Source organism: Sphaerodactylus townsendi, linkage group LG01 (genome assembly GCF_021028975.2).
Source record: "Sphaerodactylus townsendi isolate TG3544 linkage group LG01, MPM_Stown_v2.3, whole genome shotgun sequence".
Lineage (NCBI taxonomy): Eukaryota > Metazoa > Chordata > Lepidosauria > Squamata > Sphaerodactylidae > Sphaerodactylus > Sphaerodactylus townsendi.
Genome location: NC_059425.1, coordinates 67,416,888 through 67,440,140, shown reverse-complemented (window position 1 = coordinate 67,440,140; position 23,253 = coordinate 67,416,888). Strand labels below are relative to the sequence as shown.

Genomic DNA, 23,253 nt, shown 5'->3' with positions numbered 1-23,253 from the left:
TCATACTCAGGTTATTCACAGTTTGTATCCTTGAAGGTACTTGGCAAATACAGTTGAAGAAGATGATGAAGAGTCAAAGTATGAGATATTTCCATGGGCCTTAGGAAAATCCTGGAGGAAGGTCTTTCCTGACTTCCTAAAGTTAAGGGATGAACTCTGGAGCAAGATGGACTACAGGGCTATTGTAAGCAGACGCTGCTGTGAGGAAGTAAGAAATGTTTATTATATATGCATGTTTTGTCTACTATGAGTTGTGTTCTACCAGCTAGTGATGACACGTTCCTCTGGAACAAGGAGTCTTCCTCAGATATAACAGGCTCTTTTGCCAGTGGGAAGCCTCTTGCAGGAAGGTTCCCTGACCTGACAGAACATATTCCCATTAGCCAAGTAGGATGGAAGGATACAGCCAATGAATTATTTGACAGAATGTGGAAGAGCAGCTGAATTTTAATAAGCAAATTCATCTCTTGTACTTTTCGGCAACTGTGTAAAATAACTATTTTAAACATGCACAGAATCATTAAGACTGGCTCAGTTTCACTGCTGAATTTTTAGCATATTTTTAAAATGTTCCAATTAATAATTTATCTTGAATAAACCATGGGCGAAATCTGGCAATTACCATTTTGGTAAATGGTAAACTAGAGCTTTCCCCTGTATGAGTGAAACACAAACACATTGCACGATTAAAGTAATATGACGATACCTAGAAGCCAGATCCTGCATTCTTATGTAATTTTCATAGAAAAGCAGCCAATTCAATCATGTTTGCTTAGAACAGGGGTCGGGAACCTTTGTCACGCAGGGAGCCATTTGGACCCATTTTCCACAGAGGGGAGGGCACTTGGAGCCGCAGATACTTTTTGACATTTGAAATGAGGATAGCCCTGTATATGGTTTTTTTTTTTGCCTTTACACTTTCTATAGAGTAGACAGTTGTAGTGTGTTGCTTGTGGAGTCCATGAGGTGCTACAGAGAAAATTGTATTTTATTTGTGTAGAGAACACATTTTGAACATTTTTTGTGGGGGTGTGCGGGGGAAAGGGTGGAGCCTCATGGGCGCGTGCACTGGAGGGAGAGAAGATGTGGAGGGAACCCTTTTTTGTAGCGGATGGCTCAGTGGCGGCAGCTGCATGCCTGCTGTGGCAGTCATTGTGGCCACAGCTTGCCTGGGCAGCTGGGGTGAGACTTGGGACACCAGGACCTCTGAGTTGTCTGGCACGGAGTGCTCCCCTCTTTCTGACTTTCCCTGGCACCACCTTCTCCTCCGTTTTCCCCACCTCGTCCTTTTTCTTTCTCCCGGTTTCTCATGTCCTTCTCCCTCTTCGTCTCGCTACTCAGCACACTGACCTCTTCTGCGTGCAGCCCTCCACCTTTTATCCCCTCCAGAGCTTGCCAAGTCCTCTCCACCTCGGGCCCCGTCTGGGTGTTGGGTTCCTCCTCCTGCTTCCCTCCCTCCTCCTCGCCTGTCCAGGCATCGGTTCCGGTGCCTGCTGGTACCCTCTGCGGCTGTGGCCGTCATCCCGCTGAGCAGGCACGACTCCCCTTGCCGCCCACCGCCTTGGCCGATTCGGCCAAGTCTGCTGCCTCCACGCCACGCCGCTGTCACCTTGGCCCCATCTGGGCGTTGGGTTCCTCCTCCTGCTTCCCTCCCTCCTCCTCGCCCGTCTGGGCGTCAGTTCCAGCGCCTGCTGGTGCCCTCTGCGGCTGTGGCCGTCGTCCCGCTGAGGGGGCGCGGCTCTCCTTGCCGCCCGCCGCCCTGGCGGATTCGGCCAAGTCTACGGGCTCCACACCACGCCGCCGCCAGCGACCCTGTCCTCCCTCTGGTCCCAGCCAGCTCGCTGGGGCCAGGCTCGGTAGCTGCCTGCCGCTCCCCGCTGCTGTCGACCTTAGCAGAAGGAGGAGGGCTGCCGCCAGCCGTCTCCATGGCGCTCTCACTTGCCGGAGCGCCCGCAGTCAGGGGATGACCTCGGTGAAGTCCGGGGAAGGGAGAGTCCCTGCTCCCGGACAGCTGTGTTGTGTCTGGAGCCACTGTGCAGGGGCGGGGGAGCCGCACGTTCCCGACCCTTGGCTTAGAAGCAGGAGCTACTGATTTCATTATGGCTCTCTGTAAAATAAGCATGCATTGGTTTGGACTTTCAGTTAACGGAAATCTTAGGGCATGCTTACTGTCCATACTTTCCCCAGACTATTAAGAACTACCCTAAGAATTGGAAGGCCACTCCTGAAAGGCATTATGCAAGTGTTTATTGACAATTTTAAAAACCCACTATTACTTAGCTTTGATTATTTCTGTGCAGTATTTGTTGCTGTTGTTTTGTCTGTTATAGCCCCACTTCAGAATAGATTCTCTTTCACAGGTAATAGCTATTGCTCCAGCACATTATATATGGCAGAGGGAACGCTCTCTGTATCACAGTGGTGCTACAAGAAGTCATAGCCATGATGAAGTGCACCTGCCTCAAGGCCCCAATGCCACACCTGTTAATTGTTCAATTTGTGGGAAAAAGACAAGATATGTAAGGCTGGGGCTATCATCCTCTTCCTCCAGTGGCACTCTGGAAATGATGGAGCAACACATTCCTCAGGGATTCAATGACTGTCAAGTGCTTCTTGAGCCACCTCCTCACTGTTTTCCCCAAGGTATGATCTAATCTGCACCAAAGTAATTTTTCTACTAGAAGTTTTGTACCCCGGTTATAAGCATGTTAAGCCATGCATAAGTCCCACTAATTTCAGTCACCATGCCTAATAGTAAACTGGTTGACTCTTGCATGGGTGACAAAATCAACACAATGGATCCTCTCATGTACAATATCAGAGTCTTTACCTAGGGACTCACCAGGTATGCAGAAAAATATGGGTTTCTACATGGATGAAAGGGGGGAGGGTACTGAAACCTCACCTGTGATTAAGTGTGATGGTGATTAAGTGTGATTAAATTCACACTTAGATCTCTGTTCTACTTCCATTCCTTCCAGGAGTTATCATTTACAGTCAGTCTAAAAGCAGACAGATGAACCAAGATTTCTGACACCCTTACCTTCAGTGCCCCCCTCCCTCACAGGGAAAAGGCAATTTGCAGACGGGGAAAACAGCACAGCAGGGATCGGGAAGGCATGTGATACAGTCTCTCACTTTCCCCCACTCTCCAGTGCTATCACTAAGGCTTCCATTGCAGTGGGCAGTCCTTTATAGCACAAGCCCAGAATGCTGATGACCCTCTTCCATGCTGAAGGATGGACTGGGATGGTCTCAGTTGTTCACTATGCTGATGGGTGTGCTTGGGAGCCAGATCTGGTGTGCTCAGGGTCAAGAAACAGACAAGGGGTGGGGTCAAAATTAGTTCCCCATCATTCTTCTGTCACTGCTGTCAAAGACACCTCCAACAATGGCCAAGACAAGAATTGATTCTTCATATTTCCCAATTGATGAGACAGAGCCATGCACAGAATAACAAAGCAGCATTTGGTATTCAGCAAAATAAACTAAAGGAGGGTGCAACTTCCAGGTCATGGAGTTAGGTCTAGCTTCCTGCTGTAAAATCTCTGAAATGCATTTCCTGGGACTTAGGGAAACCCAGGAATAGATGGAAGAGAACATTACCTCTCCCTCCTCTGCCAATGGAAGTGGCCTTGTAATAATGGGAAAAAACAAAGAATACAACCCAGAGAGAAGAACAGTAGATGGAATGAAATTTCTCTGGCCAGTCTGTTTTTTAGCTGAACAATGCAAGTATACTTATCCGAAAGTTGCATTTCAGGCTTCCTTAAATGTAACCTGTCCTGTATATGACAAAGGAAGACAAGTCATGCAAAATAAACTGTACTGTAATCTTCCCTATACTTCCAATATTTACGTCTTGTCCTAATTTTTCATAGATTGCAACAAAGTACTCAACAAAGGAAGAAAAAATAATTACATAAGTCAAGATAAATCCATGGAGTGGTTTACTGGAAATGAAGAATAAGTATGCTTCCAGCCATAACTTTACATATTGTCAGGAAATGCAATGAACCTTCTGATACAAGATACAATTAAAAATATTTGTTGTCTAAGCTAAGTATTTTATTCTTTAAGTTCTATCCTTGGCTTCGTATATACATTGTCAGCAGAAATAAAAGTTGTAGCTTCCAAGAAATGCACTTAGTCCTTTTGTTGTCCAATTCTGGCAAAATGAAGTCTTCAAATTAGCACTCGGTATCTGGAGACGTTTTTGGATTTGGGGGGTTAAATTTCCGGAGTTTGACAAGAAACACTATTTTAGGAGAAACATACCATCAGAATTCGTGATGAAGTATTTGTGTAATTAATAAGTAATCTTAAAGGGTTATGCGTTTTTATTCATTGTATTTCTTTTTTGAAAAGTTGTGTTTATGAAAAACGTTGCAATAGTAATGAATGCACAAGATATATTTACCAAACTATTCTCACCTGTGTGACTAGTTTGCCAGTGGTGAGGTCTAGCGACATACAGTGTTTTTGCTCTGTCAGAAACAGAAACCTCTGAAATAAAGCAAACATTGGTCATTTCATTCAGACCCCCTGTTCTTATTGAGATTTTGAACAATAAAACCATAAAACTTAAATACAACCCATAAATAAGAACACCTCCGTTCAACTCTTCCCTGCAGCCTCTAAACCACAAGCAACAAAATAAGTATGTTGAGGATCAGAGTCTTCTAAGAGGACCTTTTGCTCTACTGTTGCTCAAGAATACATGGTCCATTGATCAAAACATGGTGCAATCCATGTTAGTCTCAGTTGTGACACACAAGGACCCAGCAAAAGGATATCTACCAAAGGAAGGCAATGACAGAAGGGGGCAGGAACATCGCCTGTCAGAAAAAGGGATATTCTGAAGAAGTATTTCACTGTCCTGACTAAAGCCTTTAAAATATTTCAGAGACATTATCCTTATAAAGTAGGGGAGTATTTTCCAGACCAGTGTTTCCCAACATTTTCGACTTAACGGTACCCTTGACCTCACTTTTCATATCTCATGGTACCCCTGCCATCCCCCCCATCTTCCCCTCCCAGTGCCCCTGCTTGCCATCCCCCCCACCTTCTCCTCCCAGGGTGAAGGGAAGCACTGTGGGGCGGGAAGTGGCTGCTGACCTTGCGGCAGGTCCTGCCCCCTGGGCCAGCTCCATGTCCTTTCTGGCACCGGTGGAAGACACCGGTGGAAAGACACAAAAGTGAAGGGGGTTGGTAGCATTGCTGCGGTACTCCTGGGACATGCTCACGGCACCCCAGGGTACCACGGAACCCTGGTTGGGAATCACTGATCCAGACATTTCAGATGGAAGAAGAGAGAGTGTCTGAAACCTCTAATGGCTCAAGTGAAATTTGAGTGGGGTGCATTGTCAAATAAAACAAACAAAGACGTTGTCCAGCATCCTTCATTTTTCTTGGTGTCTTAAATAGCTCTTCTACTTTTTTCCCATTTTTAACTTTTGTTCCTTTCTTCCTGGCATCCCCATTGCCCTTCTACTGGTTTTTACTTCCCCCAGTCAAAACAGTACTTCACCCAGTCAAAACAGCAGCAAACACCAAACCCTCTGTCATGCTGCATAGCTCACAAGCTTGGTAGCCATTTACTGGTCCTCAGAGGACCAGATTGTTAATGGCTTTTTATATTAAGATCCAGATCTCCCTGATACGGGACTGCAGCACCTGGGAAGGATTGTACTTCATGACGGATTATTTCCTTTGCATGCAAAAGAACCCAGGTTTAATCTGTGGCTACTCTAGTTCAGGTCCCAAGCACTGGGAAAGAACCAGCAGCTTCTCTGCTTGAAGGCCAGGAAAGCCACTGCCAGTCAGAGCAGATCAGTGATTCTCAAACTGTGGGCCATAACACACTCATAAGCAAGTTGCAAGGGCAGGAAGGAGAAGGAACAAGATTAAGAATGACTAAGGCTCTGGGAAGAAAATCTGATTTTTCTTTTGCTTAATGTGCAAAATGGCCATGTTTCGAAACACTAAATATGAAACATAGAATATAAATTTGTTCAGTGTTAACCGATGTGAGATTCCTGTGTTTTATACTTCGGACAGGGAATTACTTTGCAAAAGGTCTTCAGAATTACAGTAATTTTAGAAGCGTGTCTTCAAAAAGTTTGAGAATCATTGACATACTGAGTTAGATGGGCCAATGGTTCAGACATGTTAAAAGGCAGCAGTTTCATATTCCAGTTATGGTCACAAAATACCATCTTTACCCTGTTCCGCAGACTGCTCCTCATTTTCACTACTGCAAGTTGGATCATCAACCATATTTTCCTTGCATTTCATGTGCTGGAAAGCACTGCCACTTTTTTGCATCACGGTGCGTATTAACCAGTCTCTATGTGTTACTTCCACAATCTTCTCACAAAAAAGAGTTGACTTGCTGGTGTGGATAGCTTCTAAGAGAGCAATAACCTGTGTGATACTTGTAGAGGAATTCAGTTTATAAATATCACCAATGAATCTTTCTTCAGACAAATGTTTAAGGTACAGTCGTCTTTGCAGCCTGAGCCTATCCCTGTTCCTTCAGAGGTCAGTCTGACTGTACTTTCAGAATGGTGGGAACTGCAGCTTCAGTATTTAATTTTTCAAAAGACTACGGTTTTGAATTCATCACAATTCCCCCACATTCAAGCAAAATGTCTGTTGTCTACAATAAATCTCTTGCCTGGACTACAAAAATCTGTTCACCTAAAGAGCTTTCATCTATAAAATAAACTGGCTCCCAGTTGAGTTCCGAATCATTTTCAAGGTATTGGACCTTTAAGGCCTTACGCGGTCTGGGACACTTGTACTTACGGGACCGTCTGACCCCATATGTCCCAATTCGGCCTCTACGCTCAGCAGAGGCCAATTTGCTGGTGGTCCCCGGCCCCTCCATGATGCGGCTGGCTTCCACTCGGGCCAGGGCTTTTACGGTCCTGGCCCCTGCCTGGTGGAATGCTCTCCCTCCAGCTGTCCAGGCCCTGCGGGACCTGTAAGACTGAGCTGTTCCACCGGGCTTTTGGGGAGGCCAGCCGCTGATGTGCGCCCCCCCTTTAACAGCGAGGGGAGCTGTTGGACGCCATCTGTTGCCTTTTGTAATGAAGTGTTGTAATTTGAGCACTGTATTTTAATAATGACCAGTACTGAATGTACGGAGTTTATTTATCTATTTAACTGACAAGCTTAATTAATTAATTAATTAATTAATTAATTAATTAATAAAGCAAGCATTTTGTGAAACTATGCTGCCAGCTGCCAGAGAACACTAATTTAAGAATTTTTTAAAAAAACCTGATGGCTGCCATTAAATCTAACTCTTTAGAAATTCATTTGTTTTATTTAATTAAAATATGTAAAGTCCTTTTTTCAGTCATAACATCCACAAAACGGTTAAATTATATGATTTTTATCCAGCTTTTCCCCAACAGAGATACCAACAATATTCTATACCATTTCTAAACACGAATATACAAACCAATGTAGAATTATTTTTTTAAAAAAACAAATTTAACAATATATCGAAAATGCTGATGGCAGGACTTCCGGGTCAACCCCCAAGGATACCAGCCGCAAGACGCGTCGTGCGGCATCCCAACCCTCTACTATTGACCATTCCCCCCAAGGTAACTCACCAACCTTGGGCCCCTCGACAGATAAAGGGGTTAGCGGAAGCCTGGGGAAAAATAGCCCCTTTCCAGCGTCGTGAAACTCCGGTTTGGAACGGAGGCTTCGGGCGGCGGCAGAAGCGGGGGCGGTGCATTCAAGCGCTGCAACGGGAGCTTCAGCAACCGCAAGTAAAGGCGGAAGAGGGTTTGAGGAGCATTGAAACAGAAGGCAGAGGGGGCTTGACAGTCTTTTGAAGGTGAAACAAAACAGACTCTAAATTGGTGACGAGAAGAAAGTGAACTCTGCGGGCATGTTTAAAATACGAGTTGTGCCTCTCACTTTAATTATTCACCGAAGGAGGAGGTGAAGTACGTTAGAGCAGAGAGACAGACGGAGGTTAATGAGCCATGACGTTGGGAGGTGAAGGAGACGTAGTGACATGATAAGTGAGGAGAGTAAAGTAAGAAAAACAAAGATCTAATCGAACTAAGAGGGGAGGAATATCAGAGTGAAGACGAAGGGCCGGTTGAGTAGCATTACAGACTATTTCTTACTAACTCAAACAAAGTGAGAATGAGTGGCTAATACAAATACAGTGGAGGATAGAGGCTTGGGATATTAGAAGGTGCACTCAACTTGCTGCTTACACCCCCTGGTGGGAAAACAAAACGTACCCAGGAGGAAAAAAAAAAGTTAGAACTTGACTGAAACTGAGAGAATTTCTCCCTGCACTTTAGAAATGATAGCCACTAAACAAAAGAATAATGGCAAAATGACTATGGAGGTTATGACTCCAGAAAAAGCAAATGGGGAACTACACCTTAAATTGGAAAAATTATTGGAAATGACTACATGTCTCCAAAAAGCATCTACTTCCTTTCAGGAAGAGACTAAACACTTCCAGGAGGAAACCAAAGACAGATTTAATAAATTGGATGACCATTATAATAAGTTAGGGAATGAAATACAAGATATTAAGAAGGACTTAAATGAATTAAAGAAAATGGAAACAGTAATAAAAGAGGTTCAAAATGAAGTCAAAAGCACAAAAGACTCAGTGGCTACACTAGAAAGCCAGAATGAGTTAATGAAACAAGAATTAGATCACATGCAGGTTCAAATGGCTTTAATAGAATTAAAAACAAAGGAGAATACCCTGCGCCTGAGAGGAATTCAAGAACAGGATAATGAAGATTTAAAAGGAATTATTACCAACGCAATAGCCTCTTTCCTTAAAATACGAGAATTAAAAGTAGAAGCAAATATCGAAAAAGTTTTTAGAGTTAACTCTAGAATGGCCAGAACAAGGAGGACCCCAAGAGATGTCTTGGTTACCTTTTGGAGGAAGACGACAAGAGATGACATCCTTCAAAAACATTCAAAGGATAGATTCAGAATACAAGGTCAGGAGATAATAGTTCTGAAAGAGACTCCCCAATACATTTTGGACAAAAGACTACTATACAAACCTTTGACTATGTGGCTGAAAGATAACCGGATAACTTTCCGTTGGAATATAATAGAAGGACTGTCATTTACATATAAATCCAAACGACGCAATATCAACAACGTGCAAGAAGCTAATGACTGTCTAGAAAAGTTACAGAAAAATAAATTGATGTAACGGAAGTAGAGGAAGAAAAGGTGGGAGGGAAATTCCTTATTAACTTTTATTTTGTACTTAATTCTTTAGTAAGAACAGAAATAAGGGGGGAGGGAAAATCCACCTAGACGGTTATCTTATTTTGATTAATTAAGTAAATAATTTAGGGGGAGGGGAGAATTGATATTTAAGTAAAGTTATGTTAGATTAAATGTAAGTATATTAATATAGGTAAATAGCCTATTTTTATTGGAATAAAAACATTAACAGTAAGAATATAATTGATGTTATTATGCATAACAAGTGCACCAGTTGGTAAGATTGATTTGTTTAAGAGGAATCCCAGCCTCTCGACCTCTACTGTTTAAAGTAATAGAAAGCAATAATATGCCTATGAATATCTTCTCGCTTAATGTGAACAGATTAAATAGCCCTGTGAAACGAAAGAAAGTCTTTAATTATGTCAAGAAGCTGAACCCAGAAATTTCCTGTTTTCAGGAAACGCATGTTAAAAGATACGAAGAAAAACTTTTACAATACAGAGGTTTGGGTAAACTCTTTTGCTCCTCCTCAAAAAAGAAGAAAAGAGGAGTGGCTATTTATGTTAAAGAAAATTTAAACCCAATTCTAAGATTTAACGATAACTTAGGAAGATACGTAGGAGTAGAAATTGACTGTGATGGGAAAAAAATACTGTTAGTAGGTATATATGCTCCTAACCAGAAAAAAAGTAATTTCTACGGTAAATTACAGGAAGAATTACTACAAAATACATATGATAGCCAAATCCTGATGGGTGACTTTAATGGACTGGTAGATTCCAATGTAGATAGAAAAGGTAAACAATGTATACATACCAATAAGTTACCAAAGAAATTTTTTAATTTGATTGATCAAATAAAAGTGAAGGATGTATGGAGAGAATGTAAAGGTAACCAAAGAGATTACACTTTCTATTCGCACAGATACAAGTGTTACACAAGAATAGATATGATTTGGACAACAGAAGAGCTTGTGATCCATACTGAGAATATTCAGATACTGGAATGCTCCATATCAGATCACAGCCCAGTGGTATGGAAATTAAATATCCAGAAGAAGAGGACAAATTTCAGAATAAATGATTTCATCTTAAATATAGAGGATTATAAAAATAGACTGATTGGGGCTGAGGAATTCATAGAAATCAATGAAAATTCTGTGAAGAACGTAATGATGATGTGGGATGCCTTGAAAGCTTCCACCAGAGGTGAATTAATAGCTATGAGTTCAAGACATAATAAAAAGAAACGTTTAAAACAAAAGACTTTGCAACAGCAATTAATTAAGACAGAACAGGAACTTAAAAAAAGACCTGGCAATAAGAAATTAAAAAAAGAAATTGATAAAATTAAACATCAACTTGAAAGTGAATATACAAATGAGATAGCAAAAAACCTAAAATATTTAAAGCAAAAAAAAATTGAATGGGCGAACAAACCTGGAAAATGGTTAACAAGTAAGTTAAAAAACAAAGAAATGATAGATTAATATCGAAACTAAAAGAAGATGGTAAAATAATAACAGAGGAAAAAAAGATCGAAGAGATTTTGGTGAATTATTTCGCCAATTTATATAAAGAATCTTCTAATTCAAGTGTGCAAGAAATAGAAAAATACACAAAAGATATTGAGATCCCACAAGTTAAGCAGGAAATACAAGAATCTTTAAATAACCCAATTAGTAAAGAAGAAATTCTGGAAACAATCAAAAATTTAAAGAAAGATAAATCCCCGGGACCAGACAAAATAACAGATAAGTTTTACAAAATTACTACAGATTTAATTGTCCCTTTGTTGGAGAGGATTTTCAATGAAATAATGGAAGGAGGGAAACCACCAGAATCATGGTCCAAAACACATATAGTATTAATACCTAAAGAAAAAGATGTAGAAATAACTAAAAAACAATTTAGACCCATTTCGTTGCTGAATCAGGACTACAAAATTTTTACTTCAATTCTAGCTAAAAGACTTAAGGGGTGTCTGAGAAATTATATAAACATTCATCAATCAGGATTTCTACCAAATAGAGAAACAAAAGACAATATTAGGATTTTGATTGACCTGATAGAGTATATGGAAAAAAAATAGACCAAAAAACGGCGTTAATATTTCTCGATGCAGCCAAAGCATTTGACAACGTAAATTGGATATTCCTGAAAGAAACAATTTAAAAAATGGGAATAAAAGGAAATTTTTTTACGGCAATTGATAAATTATACTTAGATCAAGAAGCACAATTAATAATAAATAATAGTTCATCGAAACCCTTCCCAATTACTAAAGGAACTAGACAGGGGTGTCCCCTGTCTCCTCTACTTTTTATAATTTACATAGAAATTTTGTTTAAAAAAATGAATTTGGTGGAACAATGGAAAGGGATGAATATAAAAGGACAGAGTTACAAATTACAAAGCATTGTCTGGAGACTGATGTTACAGTGATTATAGAAAACCCTACAAAAGGCCAAGTAAGAAAAATTGTCGCGTGAATTGAAGAATATGGAAGAATAGCAGGACTAAAAATTAATAACGAAAAGACAAAGGTTCTAACGTTAAATATTCCACAAAAGGAAAAAGGAGAAATTTTTCAATTCACCGGGTTCGAATTAACAAATAAGGTTACATATTTAGGAATTTGGCTCAGAGGGAAAAATAACTATCTATTTGAAGACAATTACGTCACAGTTTGGAAAGAAATTAAAAATATGTTAAATCAATGGACAAATATTACAGTATCCTTTTTGGGTAGGATAAACATAGTTAAAACATATGTAATACCTAAATTGATATTTTTATTTAGAAATTTGCCAATAATCCTCTCAAAAAAACCGGTACAAAATTGGCAAAAAGAAATCATTAAGTTTATTTGGGGAAAAGGGAAACCTCGAATTAATTATATTAACATGATAGACTCAAAGACGAGGGGAGGACTAACGGTGCCGGACCTATATACATATTTTGAAGCAAACGCCATTCTGTGGATTAAAGATTGGATCTCATTAGATAATGAACACTTGCTGGCAATAGAAGGATTTAATTTAATGAGAGGATGGCACGATTTTTTATGGCCAGTAGAACAGTCAAAAAACTACCGAAATTTCTATTCACATATAATAAGGAAAGCATTAGGAAGGGTGTGGAATAACTATAGAAATATTTTTTTACCAAAAAACACCCATTTGGGTCTCAAGATCTGAAACTATACAAAATAAAGAACATGCTGACCTTAAAAAATGGCCCACATATAAGGAGACACTCAAAAAAGTAAACTCAAGGAGGGTACTAAAAGAAAGAGAGGAACTTACACAAGAGGGAATTAAATGTGGATGGTTCACATACTGGCAAATGAAAGAGATTTTTGAGAAAGATAAAGTAAATTGGAATTTTGCAAAGGAGGATGAAGAATTAGACATAAATGTACTTAAAAATGATCGTAATATAGTTAAAAAGATGTATAACCTACTACTAAAGTATAAAACAGAAAAAGAAATTGTTAAAACAAATATGATCTCATGGGCAAAAGATATTAAAAAAGAAATAAAAATGGAAGAGTGGGAGCTATTGTGGAAAAATTATAATAAATTTATGTGTTGCCAAAACTTAAAAGAAAACTTCTATAAAACTTTTTATAGATGGCACTACACTCCCACTAGATTAGCAAAGATAAGTAAAGATGCTAATGTCAGATGTTGGAATTGTAAAAAATATGAAGGAACGTTATTCCACATGTGGTGGAAATGTGGAAAAGTGGTTACATTTTGGAATAAAGTGATTAATACAATAAATAAGATTTTTAAAATCAAGTTAAAAAGGAGACCGGAGATATTCATCTTGGGAATTACAAATGATAAAATAATTTAAAGTATGTCACTCTTGTTAATAACAGTGACTGAATTAGAAATAAATCAAAACTGGAAAAATGTTACACCCTATAAAAAAAAAAAATCTTGAAATGGGAAAAAAAGGATTTATGAAATAATGGTGTGATAAATTAACATGGATTTTGAGAGACAACCCAGAAAAATATAACGAAATTTGGCAACCGTATCTAGTATACCTGGATGGAAAGACCAAATAAAGATACAAGAATATGTACATGAAAACAGAACTGTATTAAGAGACATGTAACTGATAATTATAGTAAGTTAAGATAGGTAAGATATATATTAGATATTAGAGGATGTTACTTCTTTTTTTTTTTTTACAGAGATATAAGCCATAATGTATATGATTATTTTCTTCTTTTGGAATTTAGAACGACAGATTGATTGCAACAAAGTGATGGACGAAGATAAAGTCAACAGAGTTCACTTGTGAAGTCATTTTAGTTTTATGTGAAACGAATTGTTTTGTATAAATTTTGTAGGAATTGTGTTGGATTGCAGGAAAGATGTTAGATAATAAGATTTTTACTTTCCCCCCCCCTCTTTTCTTCTTTTCTTCTTTTTCTTGCTTTTACTGGTTATATAATATGTATGTATTTTAAATTTAATAAAATTTTTAAAAAAAGAAAAGAAAATGCTGATGGCATCCTCAGTTATCCCTTAATAAAGGTTAACAAGCAGCAGAAATAGTCAAATTAAGTAACCTGTCAGGGGAAAGTGCAGAACCAACCAACAGAACAGCACCAATCCTGAATGGGTTCATCTGGAGGCTAGCTGAAATAAACCGTTGTTGCCTTCATTTACATTTTTTAAATCACTTCAGAGAAACCATATATGGTAGATACCACTAATTACTTAAGCAGCAGAAACCAATACAACTATTGAGCAGGAATGTTAGCACAAATCCTTCATAAGGCCTCTGAGATGAAACTCATAGCCAAATTTTGGCAAAGCAAAGAAACTTATGAATGAGAAGAATACTTACTTTGCAACATATACAGCACAAACACCTCCTTGTTTAAGACTTGGGATCACAGGCAAAGCCTTCTGAGGGGTGACCATATCCAAAGCTATCTATAGAGGAAACATATGCCGTTCATTTTCAGTTCATGAATCTAGATTATATCTTTTTGACTCTTTATGAGCCACTTTAAGTCCCCAGGGGAAAGAAAACTAGGATAGACATAACTAAATAAATACAGATGAAATTTAAAGAAGGCATCAAGCAAGGAGGATGATATTTATTCAGCTATACATAGTTTCCTAAAACCTGTGGGATTGGGAATTTTTTTTTATGATGGAACTAGCAGCACAATCCAAATTGTGAATCTATGCTGCGGTGGCCAGTGCTGACATGGCGAAGACCAGGCTGCACCAAAGGGAAGACAAATTTGAAATCCCTCCTGTCACCCGAATCCCCCTATTGGCCACAATGGCTTACGCTCTCCAAGAGCCTGGAGGCTGGTGATCCCGTCGCAGCTCCACAGCACACCAGACCTCTAGGTTTTGGCACTGTGGAGCAGAGGGGCGGCTGGCCACCGGTGTGTTTGCCCTCTGCACCAGCAGGGCTGCCCCTTACATAGCAGAGGGGACAAACACATTGTTTCCTCTGAGGATTCTGTCTCCCTCTATCTGGATTGGGCTGCTTGTTAAAATTGGGGGGCGGGTATTTTAAGGCAACTCTGTCCCTCTTAGTAGTGTATGGAAGTAAGTTGGTTTTTGGTGACTTTAAGTCATCCAGTTTGTGCCCAGTTATGTCAAGAAATGTCCAGCAATGCCTTGTCCAAAGATTAGATGCTCAATTAAGGCTTCAAATTATGTTAACAGATGATCACCAGATACTGACAGTTATGCTGGGCTTGCAAGCCACTTCATGTAGTCTTAAATGTAAAAATAGTCCCTGTGCAAGCATAGGGTTATTACTGACCCATGGGATGGCATCACATCACGACATTTAGTAGGCAGACTATTTGCTTGGGGTAGTTTGCCTTCCTCAGTCATCTACCCTTTATCTCCAGCAAACTACTGTACTCATTTTACCAACCTCAGAAGGATGGAAGGCTGAGTCAACCTTGAGCTAGCTTCCTGGAACTGACTTCCATCGAGATCAAACTCAGGTTGTGAGCAGAGCTTAGACTATAGTACTGTAGTTTAACACTGTGGACCACGGGGCCTTATTGACCTTAAATAATGCTATATATAAGAGTAAGCTGTAAATAAGCCAATACACGTAAATATCCTGGAATGCCTTTTGTACAAAACAGAAGCTTCTGTCACTATTTGAAGGGTTCATATTTGAGAGGAAAGGATGCTTAGGTCCCATTTAGAATGCACATCTCTAGATGTAAACAAAACAATTGAAATATATGCCAGGAGTCACAAACCTCTGCGTTAATAGGAACAGAAAGAGTAGGAATAAATGGACTGTTCTCACGTTGGAGGGAAGAAGTGGGATCCAACAAGCATTGTTAGGAGGGTCAGTGCTATTTAATTTGTTCATAAATTATCTGGAAGTAGGGATGAGTTTGCAAATGACACAAATTTATTCAGGATGGTGAAAATCAAGGATGACTGTGAAGAGCTCCCGGAGGTTCTCCACAAATTGGGTGAGTGGGCAACAATGTGGCAAATTAAGTTCATTGCTGATAAGCATAAGGTGATGCACCCTGGGCCAAAAAATCCCACCTTAAAGTATCGGCTAATGGGGTCTGAACTTGCTAAGACTGAGAGGGCAAAAGATCTTGGGATCACAATATGAAAGTGTCAACCGAGTGGTGAAAAAGACAAACTCTATGTTAGGAAGTGTTAGGAAAAGGGTTGACAATAAAACAGCTGGCACAATAATATCCCCATATAGATCAATGGTGTAGCCTCATTTTGTAGCCTCATTTTGAATACTGTGTGCAGTTTGAGTATACCTCAAAAATGACATTGTAGAGGTGGAACAAGTACAGAAGAGGGCAACCAAGATGGTTAGGAGGTTGGAGTGCCTTCCCTATGAAGAAAAACTGAACAGTCTGAGACTTTTCAGTTTAGAAAAAGAGATGACTAAGGAAGGATAAGACAGAGGTTTATGTAATTATGTTTGGCATGGAAAGAGTTGACAAAGATAAATTTTTCTCCTTCTCCCAAAACACAAGAACTTGAGGGCATCTAATTAAGGTGATGGGCAGTAGATTCAGGATAGACAAAAATAAGTACTTCTTTACACAGCTAGCAATCAAAATGTCAAAAATTGTTTTATTTTTTATTTTATTAGACTTGCTACCCTGTTCTTTCCCACCCAACGGCCAGGCTCAGAATAGGTAACGTACATAATTAAGACAAGAGAATGTAGTGATGGCCACATGCAATATCTAAAACAATTTTGCTGCCAGAAGACATGGTGGTGGCTACAGGCATAGAAATCTGCAAAAGGGGATTAGACAGATCCAAGAAGGATAAGGGTCTATTAGTGGCTAATAGCCATGGTGACTGAAGGAAACCTCCACATTCAGAGGAAGTCATCCTCTGAATCCCAAAGCCAGAAAGCAACAATGTCCTGTTGTCGGCCCTCCAGAGGAACTGGTTGGTCACTTTGTGAGACAAGATGTCAGATTTGACGGACTATTGGTCTGATCTGGTGGAGATCTTCTTATGTTCTCCATGAAGACTACTTTTCAGTTAAGAAAAATATTCCGAGCTACTACTCAGACCTCTGGCATGGTACCAAGTTTGTGATGTCTTTGTTATGACCAAAAATGATTCTGTGAAATAAATGCTTTTAAAAACAAATAAACCTAGAGTAGATATTTTTGGATGCAAGAGCTATTTTGCAGCAACTGGTGCCTCCAGCATAAGTAATTATCTTATTATACCCACAGCAGATGTGAATAAGCTGTGTGTGAGCTATGAGAATGGAAATATACATTTATGAATCAAAGCATTAATGTTGCTCGAGATGTTTACAGTATTTGCTTTTGAGTTTTGAAAGATCAGTTTTTTTGTTACCACACATCTCTAGATTCTCAGGAGAGTATGACCATTACAGAAAGGATGTTTCCTTAAAAATAAAAATGAAGAAATTACCGCATCAAATGTTTCCATTTTCAGATCTTCGGCTGCTGTTGCAATATCTTCATTAATGAATTCCACATTATCTGGCCACTCTACAACATGTGCTAATTTCCATGCAGCACACCAGTTCTGGTAGTTTGTCTTAGCTATGCTGTGGTGGTCTTTTCTGACTTCATAACTCATAACGTTGCCTAGTGGTCCAACTAGAAACAAATGAAACAGAACTCAAATGCTGATCATTCTCATACATGATTTAGCAAATTGCATGGAAATAAATTAATGCATTATTGGTAGCTCTCTCTTCTTCCCGGGTATTACAAGCAGTGCATAATTACAAACAGGTCTGTCAACTAATTAAAGACATTTCAGTTCACTGGTTATCCTACTTTCAACTAATTGATCAATTAAATTAAGTAAATGAACATGGCAACAAATCTGTTAACAAATGTTACAGTCTACCAAACTCTAAGCAGGCCAGAAAGTGCATTTAGCATGAGAATTCTCTCATTAATCTAAAGAATCCCCCACTTTCATTTTTAGGAGTGTTTGTCAGAGGCATAAAGGAGAAATGATGAATGGCTGGTCACTCTACACATGATTTCCCTCCCACTATTCATCATCCTTAGTTGTCAGATTGTCAATAGGCTTGGGGACAGGGGCAGGACACATGTCATTATCATATTCTGCAAAGAAACTAATGCAAATGGGAAATATTAGAAAACAGTCATTACTATAATAATAATAAGCCTTTATTTGGCATAACAATAATCATAACACAATAAAAAACCTGAGATAAAAGGTATACAAATACAAAGGTTTAAGATAAAATATAAATTATTGATTGTGCATCACCTCCAGTAAAAATTGTGCAACCAATTCACAAGTTTCATTGTCAGAATTGTCCAGAAGGAAAGGAAGTCTACCTGATTCTCCCATTTCACTAGGTATCCTAGAAAGAATATTGGAATATTTTGATCTGATATTAGCAGATTTAGGGCAGCAAAGCAGTTGATGTGCCAATGTTTCAATTTGTTGTTCAACCACAAGAGCATACCTCTTTCGCTCATTTCCAAGAGTTGTTAAAATCTACTGCCTTAATGAAAAGCGGAGGAAAACATTAAGGCGGCTGCAAGTGTAGCAGAGGAGCTCTTCTCTGCATTGGATTAGTCAAAAAAAAAAATACAAATAGAGAGCCATCCTGATGTTTGATATAGGGGTGATTGAAAGATGTAGAGGGTGAACAAGTTTTCATAGCAGCCCTAAATGAAATTAATCCATTACCGGCTTTCCAACAATTTTTTGTTTTAACAAGTTGTAGGATTCTGAACTAGATAGGCCAGAGGAGAAAAGCGAGGTCGAGAGATATACCAAGTAGATTTCAATCTTTCTGCTTCGATCAGAGAACCATGGATTAGCCTGAGTTATCAGACAAAGTAGGTGAATCATGCGAGGTGCTCATCACATCACGAGAAATGCAGAAGCTGAAGCCAAAATTTAAAAGCTCTCAACCAAGCCCTATAAACTAATAATGAATTTTGGCTGATAGTTCTACAAACAGAGGAGCAGCATCGCGGTCACCACAGTTTGCTTGGGCCCATTACATTTCAAGGAAAAATTTGGATTGGACAGTGATTGTTATTCAAGGTCGTCAACTGCTTGGAGCCAGATAGGTACTCCATAAAAGTAACTGCGCTTCTATCTTAGAGTTAAAGATTTTTACAGTGCTGCTGTAGGACAAGGGAGTGGCCCTTTCCATAAAAGAAGCGTGCAATGGCAGAATAACTGATGGTAGCAGCTGCAATAGCAGCTTTTTTGTGGGGTAACCAGGAGAGGTTATAAGAAAATGTAATTCCAAGATATTTGTATTGGTTAACCTGCTCCACTGGCACTTTATTAATCGCCCAGTTATGTTTTTTGTATTGTTTGGCAAAGATCAAAATCTTGGTCTTTTGATAATTGATGACTAGTCCGTTATCTGTACAGTACTGCCCACATCTATTCAGCAGTCGACTAAGTCCAACTTTTGAGCGAGATAGAAAGATGGTATCATCAGCATATAGAAGTATTGGAATATGCCTTGAGCCTACCATATATACTCATGTATAAGTCGAATTTTTCAGCACATTTTAATGCTGAAAAAGCTCCCCTCGACTTATATGCGGGTCATTAAAATTTTTTTTGTGTTTTTACTTTGCCGGCCAGCAGGGGGCGCAGTTTTTATGCTAGCGGCACCAAAATTTCAGGGTACCCCCAGAAGACACTCCTGATGATACCAGCCAAGTTTGGTAAAGTTTGGTTCAGGGGGTCTAAAGTTATGGACCCCCAAAGGAGGTGCCCCCATTCCCCATTGTTTTCAATGGGAGCTATTAGTAGATGGGGCTACCCTTTTGAGGGTCCATAACTTTGGACCCTCTGAACCAAACTTCACCAAACTTCTGGCAAATCTCATCAGGAGGAAATCTCTTATGATACCAACCAGGTTTGGTGAAGTTTGGAGTCAGGGTATCCAAAGTTATTGACCCCCAAAGGGGATGCCCCATCCCCATTGTTTTACAATGGAAGCTAATAAGTAGATTTTCCATTTCTGATAATATCCCTCTTAAAATCTAGAAGTTGGAAGTAACATTTGGACATACAGATGAGGAGGAGGAATCCAGTTTTGAAGGATTTTAACTCTTGTGTTTTAGCTTGGTTGCTGATTGAGCTAAGGTTTTTGTACTTTTAAAGTTATTGTTGATACCATATTGTTCTTGTTGACCCTCTTTTCCACTTACAGAGCCAGTTTACTGTTTTTCTTTTAAATAAATATTCAAAAACATTTAACCTACTGATGCCTCAATTGATGTAATTTTATTGGCATCTATTTTTATTTTTGAAATTTACCAGCAGCTGCTGCATTTCCCACCCTCGACTTATACGCGAGTCAATAAGTTTTCCCAGTTTTTTGTGGTAAAATTAGGTGCCTCGACTTATAAGCGGGTCGACTTATACGCGAGTATATACGGTAATTTAGGGGCATGGTTATTAATTTCCAATAAGGCTGATGGAAGGTCACTCAAAAATAAATTGAAAAGGGTTGGTGCTAACACACAGCCTTGCCTCACACCTTTCCAAAGGTAGAAATAGAATCCAGTCATACGAGACCTTCACGTGAGCACTTAACTCTCTGCAGTTTGTGTTGGTAGAAAGTTGCCTGCTTAGAAAACGAGTTTTATTGTCTATTCCTTGTATAGCGAATATATTCCAAAGCACGTTCTCTAGAAGACTGTAAAAGCTTTGCCTTCAAATCAATGAAAGGCAACGCATAAGAGATATGCTTCTTGGACTTTGGAGTATTTATTAACCAAATCGTAAGAAGCATAGCATAGTCTAACGATTGGATTTCCCCCTCGTGAAGCCTATTTGCTCTGGGCCAATGATGTTCTGATGAATCGTCCAGGCCTGTAGTTTGGGTAGAAGTGTCTTAGCATATATTTTCCCAATGACTGATGTCAAACTAATTGGGCGGAAGTTGGCAGGATCCGATGGGTCACCTTTTTTATAAATAGGTACAATGACTGCAGATAGCCAAGGCTTAGGAATGAGGCCTGAGTCATTGATTTGGGTGAATAGATTGGCCAAAAGGGGTGCCCAACAGTAATTACTGATGTTAGCTGTTTCATACATATAGGTGATCGGATGAGAACTGAACCAATGGGATGGGAGGAACCCTAGGTTCCAATATACACTCAGCCATGGAGTTTACTGGTTATATTACAAGCTAGTCTCCCAATATAACCCATTTTATAAAATTGTTAAGAGTACCCAATGGAATAATCCCATGTAAACTATCTGGTGCTCCATGGAAAACACAGTGCTGCACCTGTGATCTTTTTTGAAAGTGTGACTTTGCACTAAAGCAAAGATGTCTTATATTGAGTCAGACCATTTCTATCAAGGTCAGTATTGCTGGCTCTAATTGGTAGCAGTTCTCCAGGGTCTCAGACAGAAGCCTTTCATGTCATCTCCTACACTGATTCTTTCAACTGGAAGCACCAGGGACTGAACCTGTGACCTGCTGCATGCAAACCAGATATTCTATGGATGGGCCATGGGCTCTCCAATAACTACAAGATGTTTACATCCCAATTGTCACGTGTACCAAACCCAAAACTGCAGACATTCATTTAATCATCTGGATTTAACTCCCTTGTGATTATAAGGTTTACCAAGTTCTATGGCGTGGCTGAAAGGGGATGGGAGGTCTCATTTCTGAAGATCTTATACCAAAAAGTAAATTTGGGCATGATCACTGCAAGATGAATGACAGGGGTGAGATACAGTTGGAAATTAGGCATTAATCAAGTCTTCTCCTGTATGAACAATATTTACCTGCTCTTGATAGAAATAAACTCAAAGCACCAGAACCAGAACCAACTTCCAGCACTTTGTCTCCTTGATTGAGATCCATAAGCAGCAGCATTGCAGCCATATCCTGAACAGAACAGAGTGCAAGTATTTATAAAGCTGCCAACCAAACCATGTTTAATTTGGTTATTTTACACATTCAACACCCACACTGATCTTTGGTACTGGAAATTTCAAATTCCACATTTAACATGGAATTCCAGTCCAGCTGCAGAGAAGAGCTTGGAAATAAATATGTGTTTGATGAAGGTTCAGAAACCAGAGTAACAGCTGTGCTGGACTTGATTTTTTCAAGAGGTAGGAGCAAAGTGCTCAAAAGAAATAATATTAGTCTGACATGATTTGTTCCTGAGAAACCTATGTTGACTTTTAGTGAGCACAACATTCCTTTCTAAGTGCTTACAGGCTGTCTGTTTAATTATCTGATCTAGAATCTTCCCTGGTAGACTGGGCAGTAATTGTTTGGGTCCTCTTTTTTCCAGATTTTGAAGATGGGGACGTTAGCTTCCCTCCAGTCTATGTCAAAGTATCCTGTCAATATTGGGTATGTAGATTGCGGGGCTGCCCTCCCAAATGCAGGTTTGCTCTACCTTTGGATAGGAAATAGTTGGTCCTCTCCTCATGAGCAGCACATATTCTTCTAAGGTTGGCCTCCTTATTAGGACAATCCGACCAATGGAGGTCAAGAACAATTGTCCAGGAAGTTTGCCTACAATCTCCACAAAGTGAATGGTTCCCCAGCTGCCGTTCAGCATGCCGCCTGCAGTTAATCTGAACAATTTTTTAATGTCTGAGTAACGTCTCTGGAACTCTGCTAGAATCAGCTCCCCTACTTGGAGGGGGATATTTTTGGATGCTGAGTTAAGAAGATGTTCAGGTGCCAACCCTTGATTCAAGTGAGACTGTGCTTGCGGAATACTTCTTGAGAAAAGAGAGGAGTCCTGTTCCCCCGCAGGGGGCTCTTGCTTGGATTCTTTGATCTCAGAGTTCCTCATGGCACTGATCTCCTCAGAAAGGAATTCCTCGGGTACCAGCCGACTCACTCTTTCCAAAGGGGACAGAGATTTTTCCCACGCCCTCCTCCTACGGTTCCCCGGGAGCTGAGAAGAGACCCGCTGAAATACCGGTGGCACGAAAACAGGAGGATCGTCCTGCCCTTCTGACTCATCGCCGTTCCCTGCATTACTAGAAAACAATCTGCAGTTTAAGACGGGGGAGCTGATCGTTTGCAGAGCAACCACGTGCTTTGCGCTGCCCCATGGTCCTTGCTGCTGTTCACTCGTCCGGCCGCCGCGGATCGTGGGAACTCTGCCTTGGAAACTGCACATGCTTCTCTCGCCACCCCGCAGGGTTTGCTTCCTCTTCGCTTTGCTCACCGCAGCCGCCCAGGTCATTCCTCGCCATGCCTGCAAGCCCAGCCGCCCCCTCCAGCAGCGCATAGCTCCTATTCCTGATGTGGACCCCTCCAAGCAACGCCCTCCTGTTCTCTAAATCAGCAGCGGTCTCAGGGACGAACGGATGCGCATCTCTATGGATTCTCCTAGACTGGGTGAGGATTGCATTTCCTAGCACCCGACCATCTCCCGCAACAGCCCGCCAACTCTCCTATGACTTCCAGCTCACTCGCAGACACGCGCGCGGCACGCCTCCTCCGCGCC

The 23,253-nt window shown here is 40.2% G+C and overlaps 2 protein-coding genes across 3 annotated transcripts in view; one reads left to right on the top strand and one right to left on the bottom strand.

Moving 5' to 3' along the window:
* The window catches only part of SPDYA (speedy/RINGO cell cycle regulator family member A), an 11,394-nt gene extending 7,424 nt beyond the window's left edge, over positions 1-3,970 (top strand). Inside the window, exons 4-6 of the mRNA XM_048512631.1 lie at positions 37-208; positions 2,361-2,643; positions 3,882-3,970. Coding sequence (XP_048368588.1) covers positions 37-208; positions 2,361-2,643; positions 3,882-3,970 — 544 coding nt within the window. The remainder of the gene's footprint in view (positions 1-36; positions 209-2,360; positions 2,644-3,881) is intronic.
* On the bottom strand, positions 3,934-23,253 carry TRMT61B (tRNA methyltransferase 61B). Of its 2 annotated transcripts, XM_048512408.1 has the most exons (7): positions 22,186-23,253; positions 21,560-21,662; positions 17,201-17,391; positions 14,118-14,206; positions 6,225-6,436; positions 4,435-4,506; positions 3,934-4,258 (listed from the first exon to the last, which is right to left on the bottom strand). In XM_048512408.1, the coding sequence occupies exons 1-7, from the start codon at positions 23,032-23,034 to the stop codon at positions 4,191-4,193; spliced, it is 1,584 nt and encodes a 527-aa protein (XP_048368365.1). In that variant the 5' UTR covers positions 23,035-23,253; the 3' UTR covers positions 3,934-4,190. The 2 variants fall into 2 exon arrangements, with proteins under 2 accessions (XP_048368365.1, XP_048368457.1); XM_048512500.1 differs by lacking the exons at positions 3,934-4,258; positions 4,435-4,506 and having other exon boundaries at positions 6,231-6,410.

Bases quoted from the DNA above. Each gene is read 5' to 3' on its own strand.
- TRMT61B (XM_048512408.1), bottom strand. From the start codon at position 23,034: ATGCGCTGCTGGAGGGGGCGGCTGGGCTTGCAGGCATGGCGAGGAATG. The intron at 4,507-6,224 runs GTAAAGATGGTA...GCTTTATTTCAG, and splicing joins GGAGCAGTCTGCGGAACAGG to AGGTTTCTGTTTCTGACAGA. The intron at 4,259-4,434 runs GTGAGAATAGTT...CTCCTAAAATAG, and splicing joins CTGGCAAACTAGTCACACAG to TGTTTCTTGTCAAACTCCGG.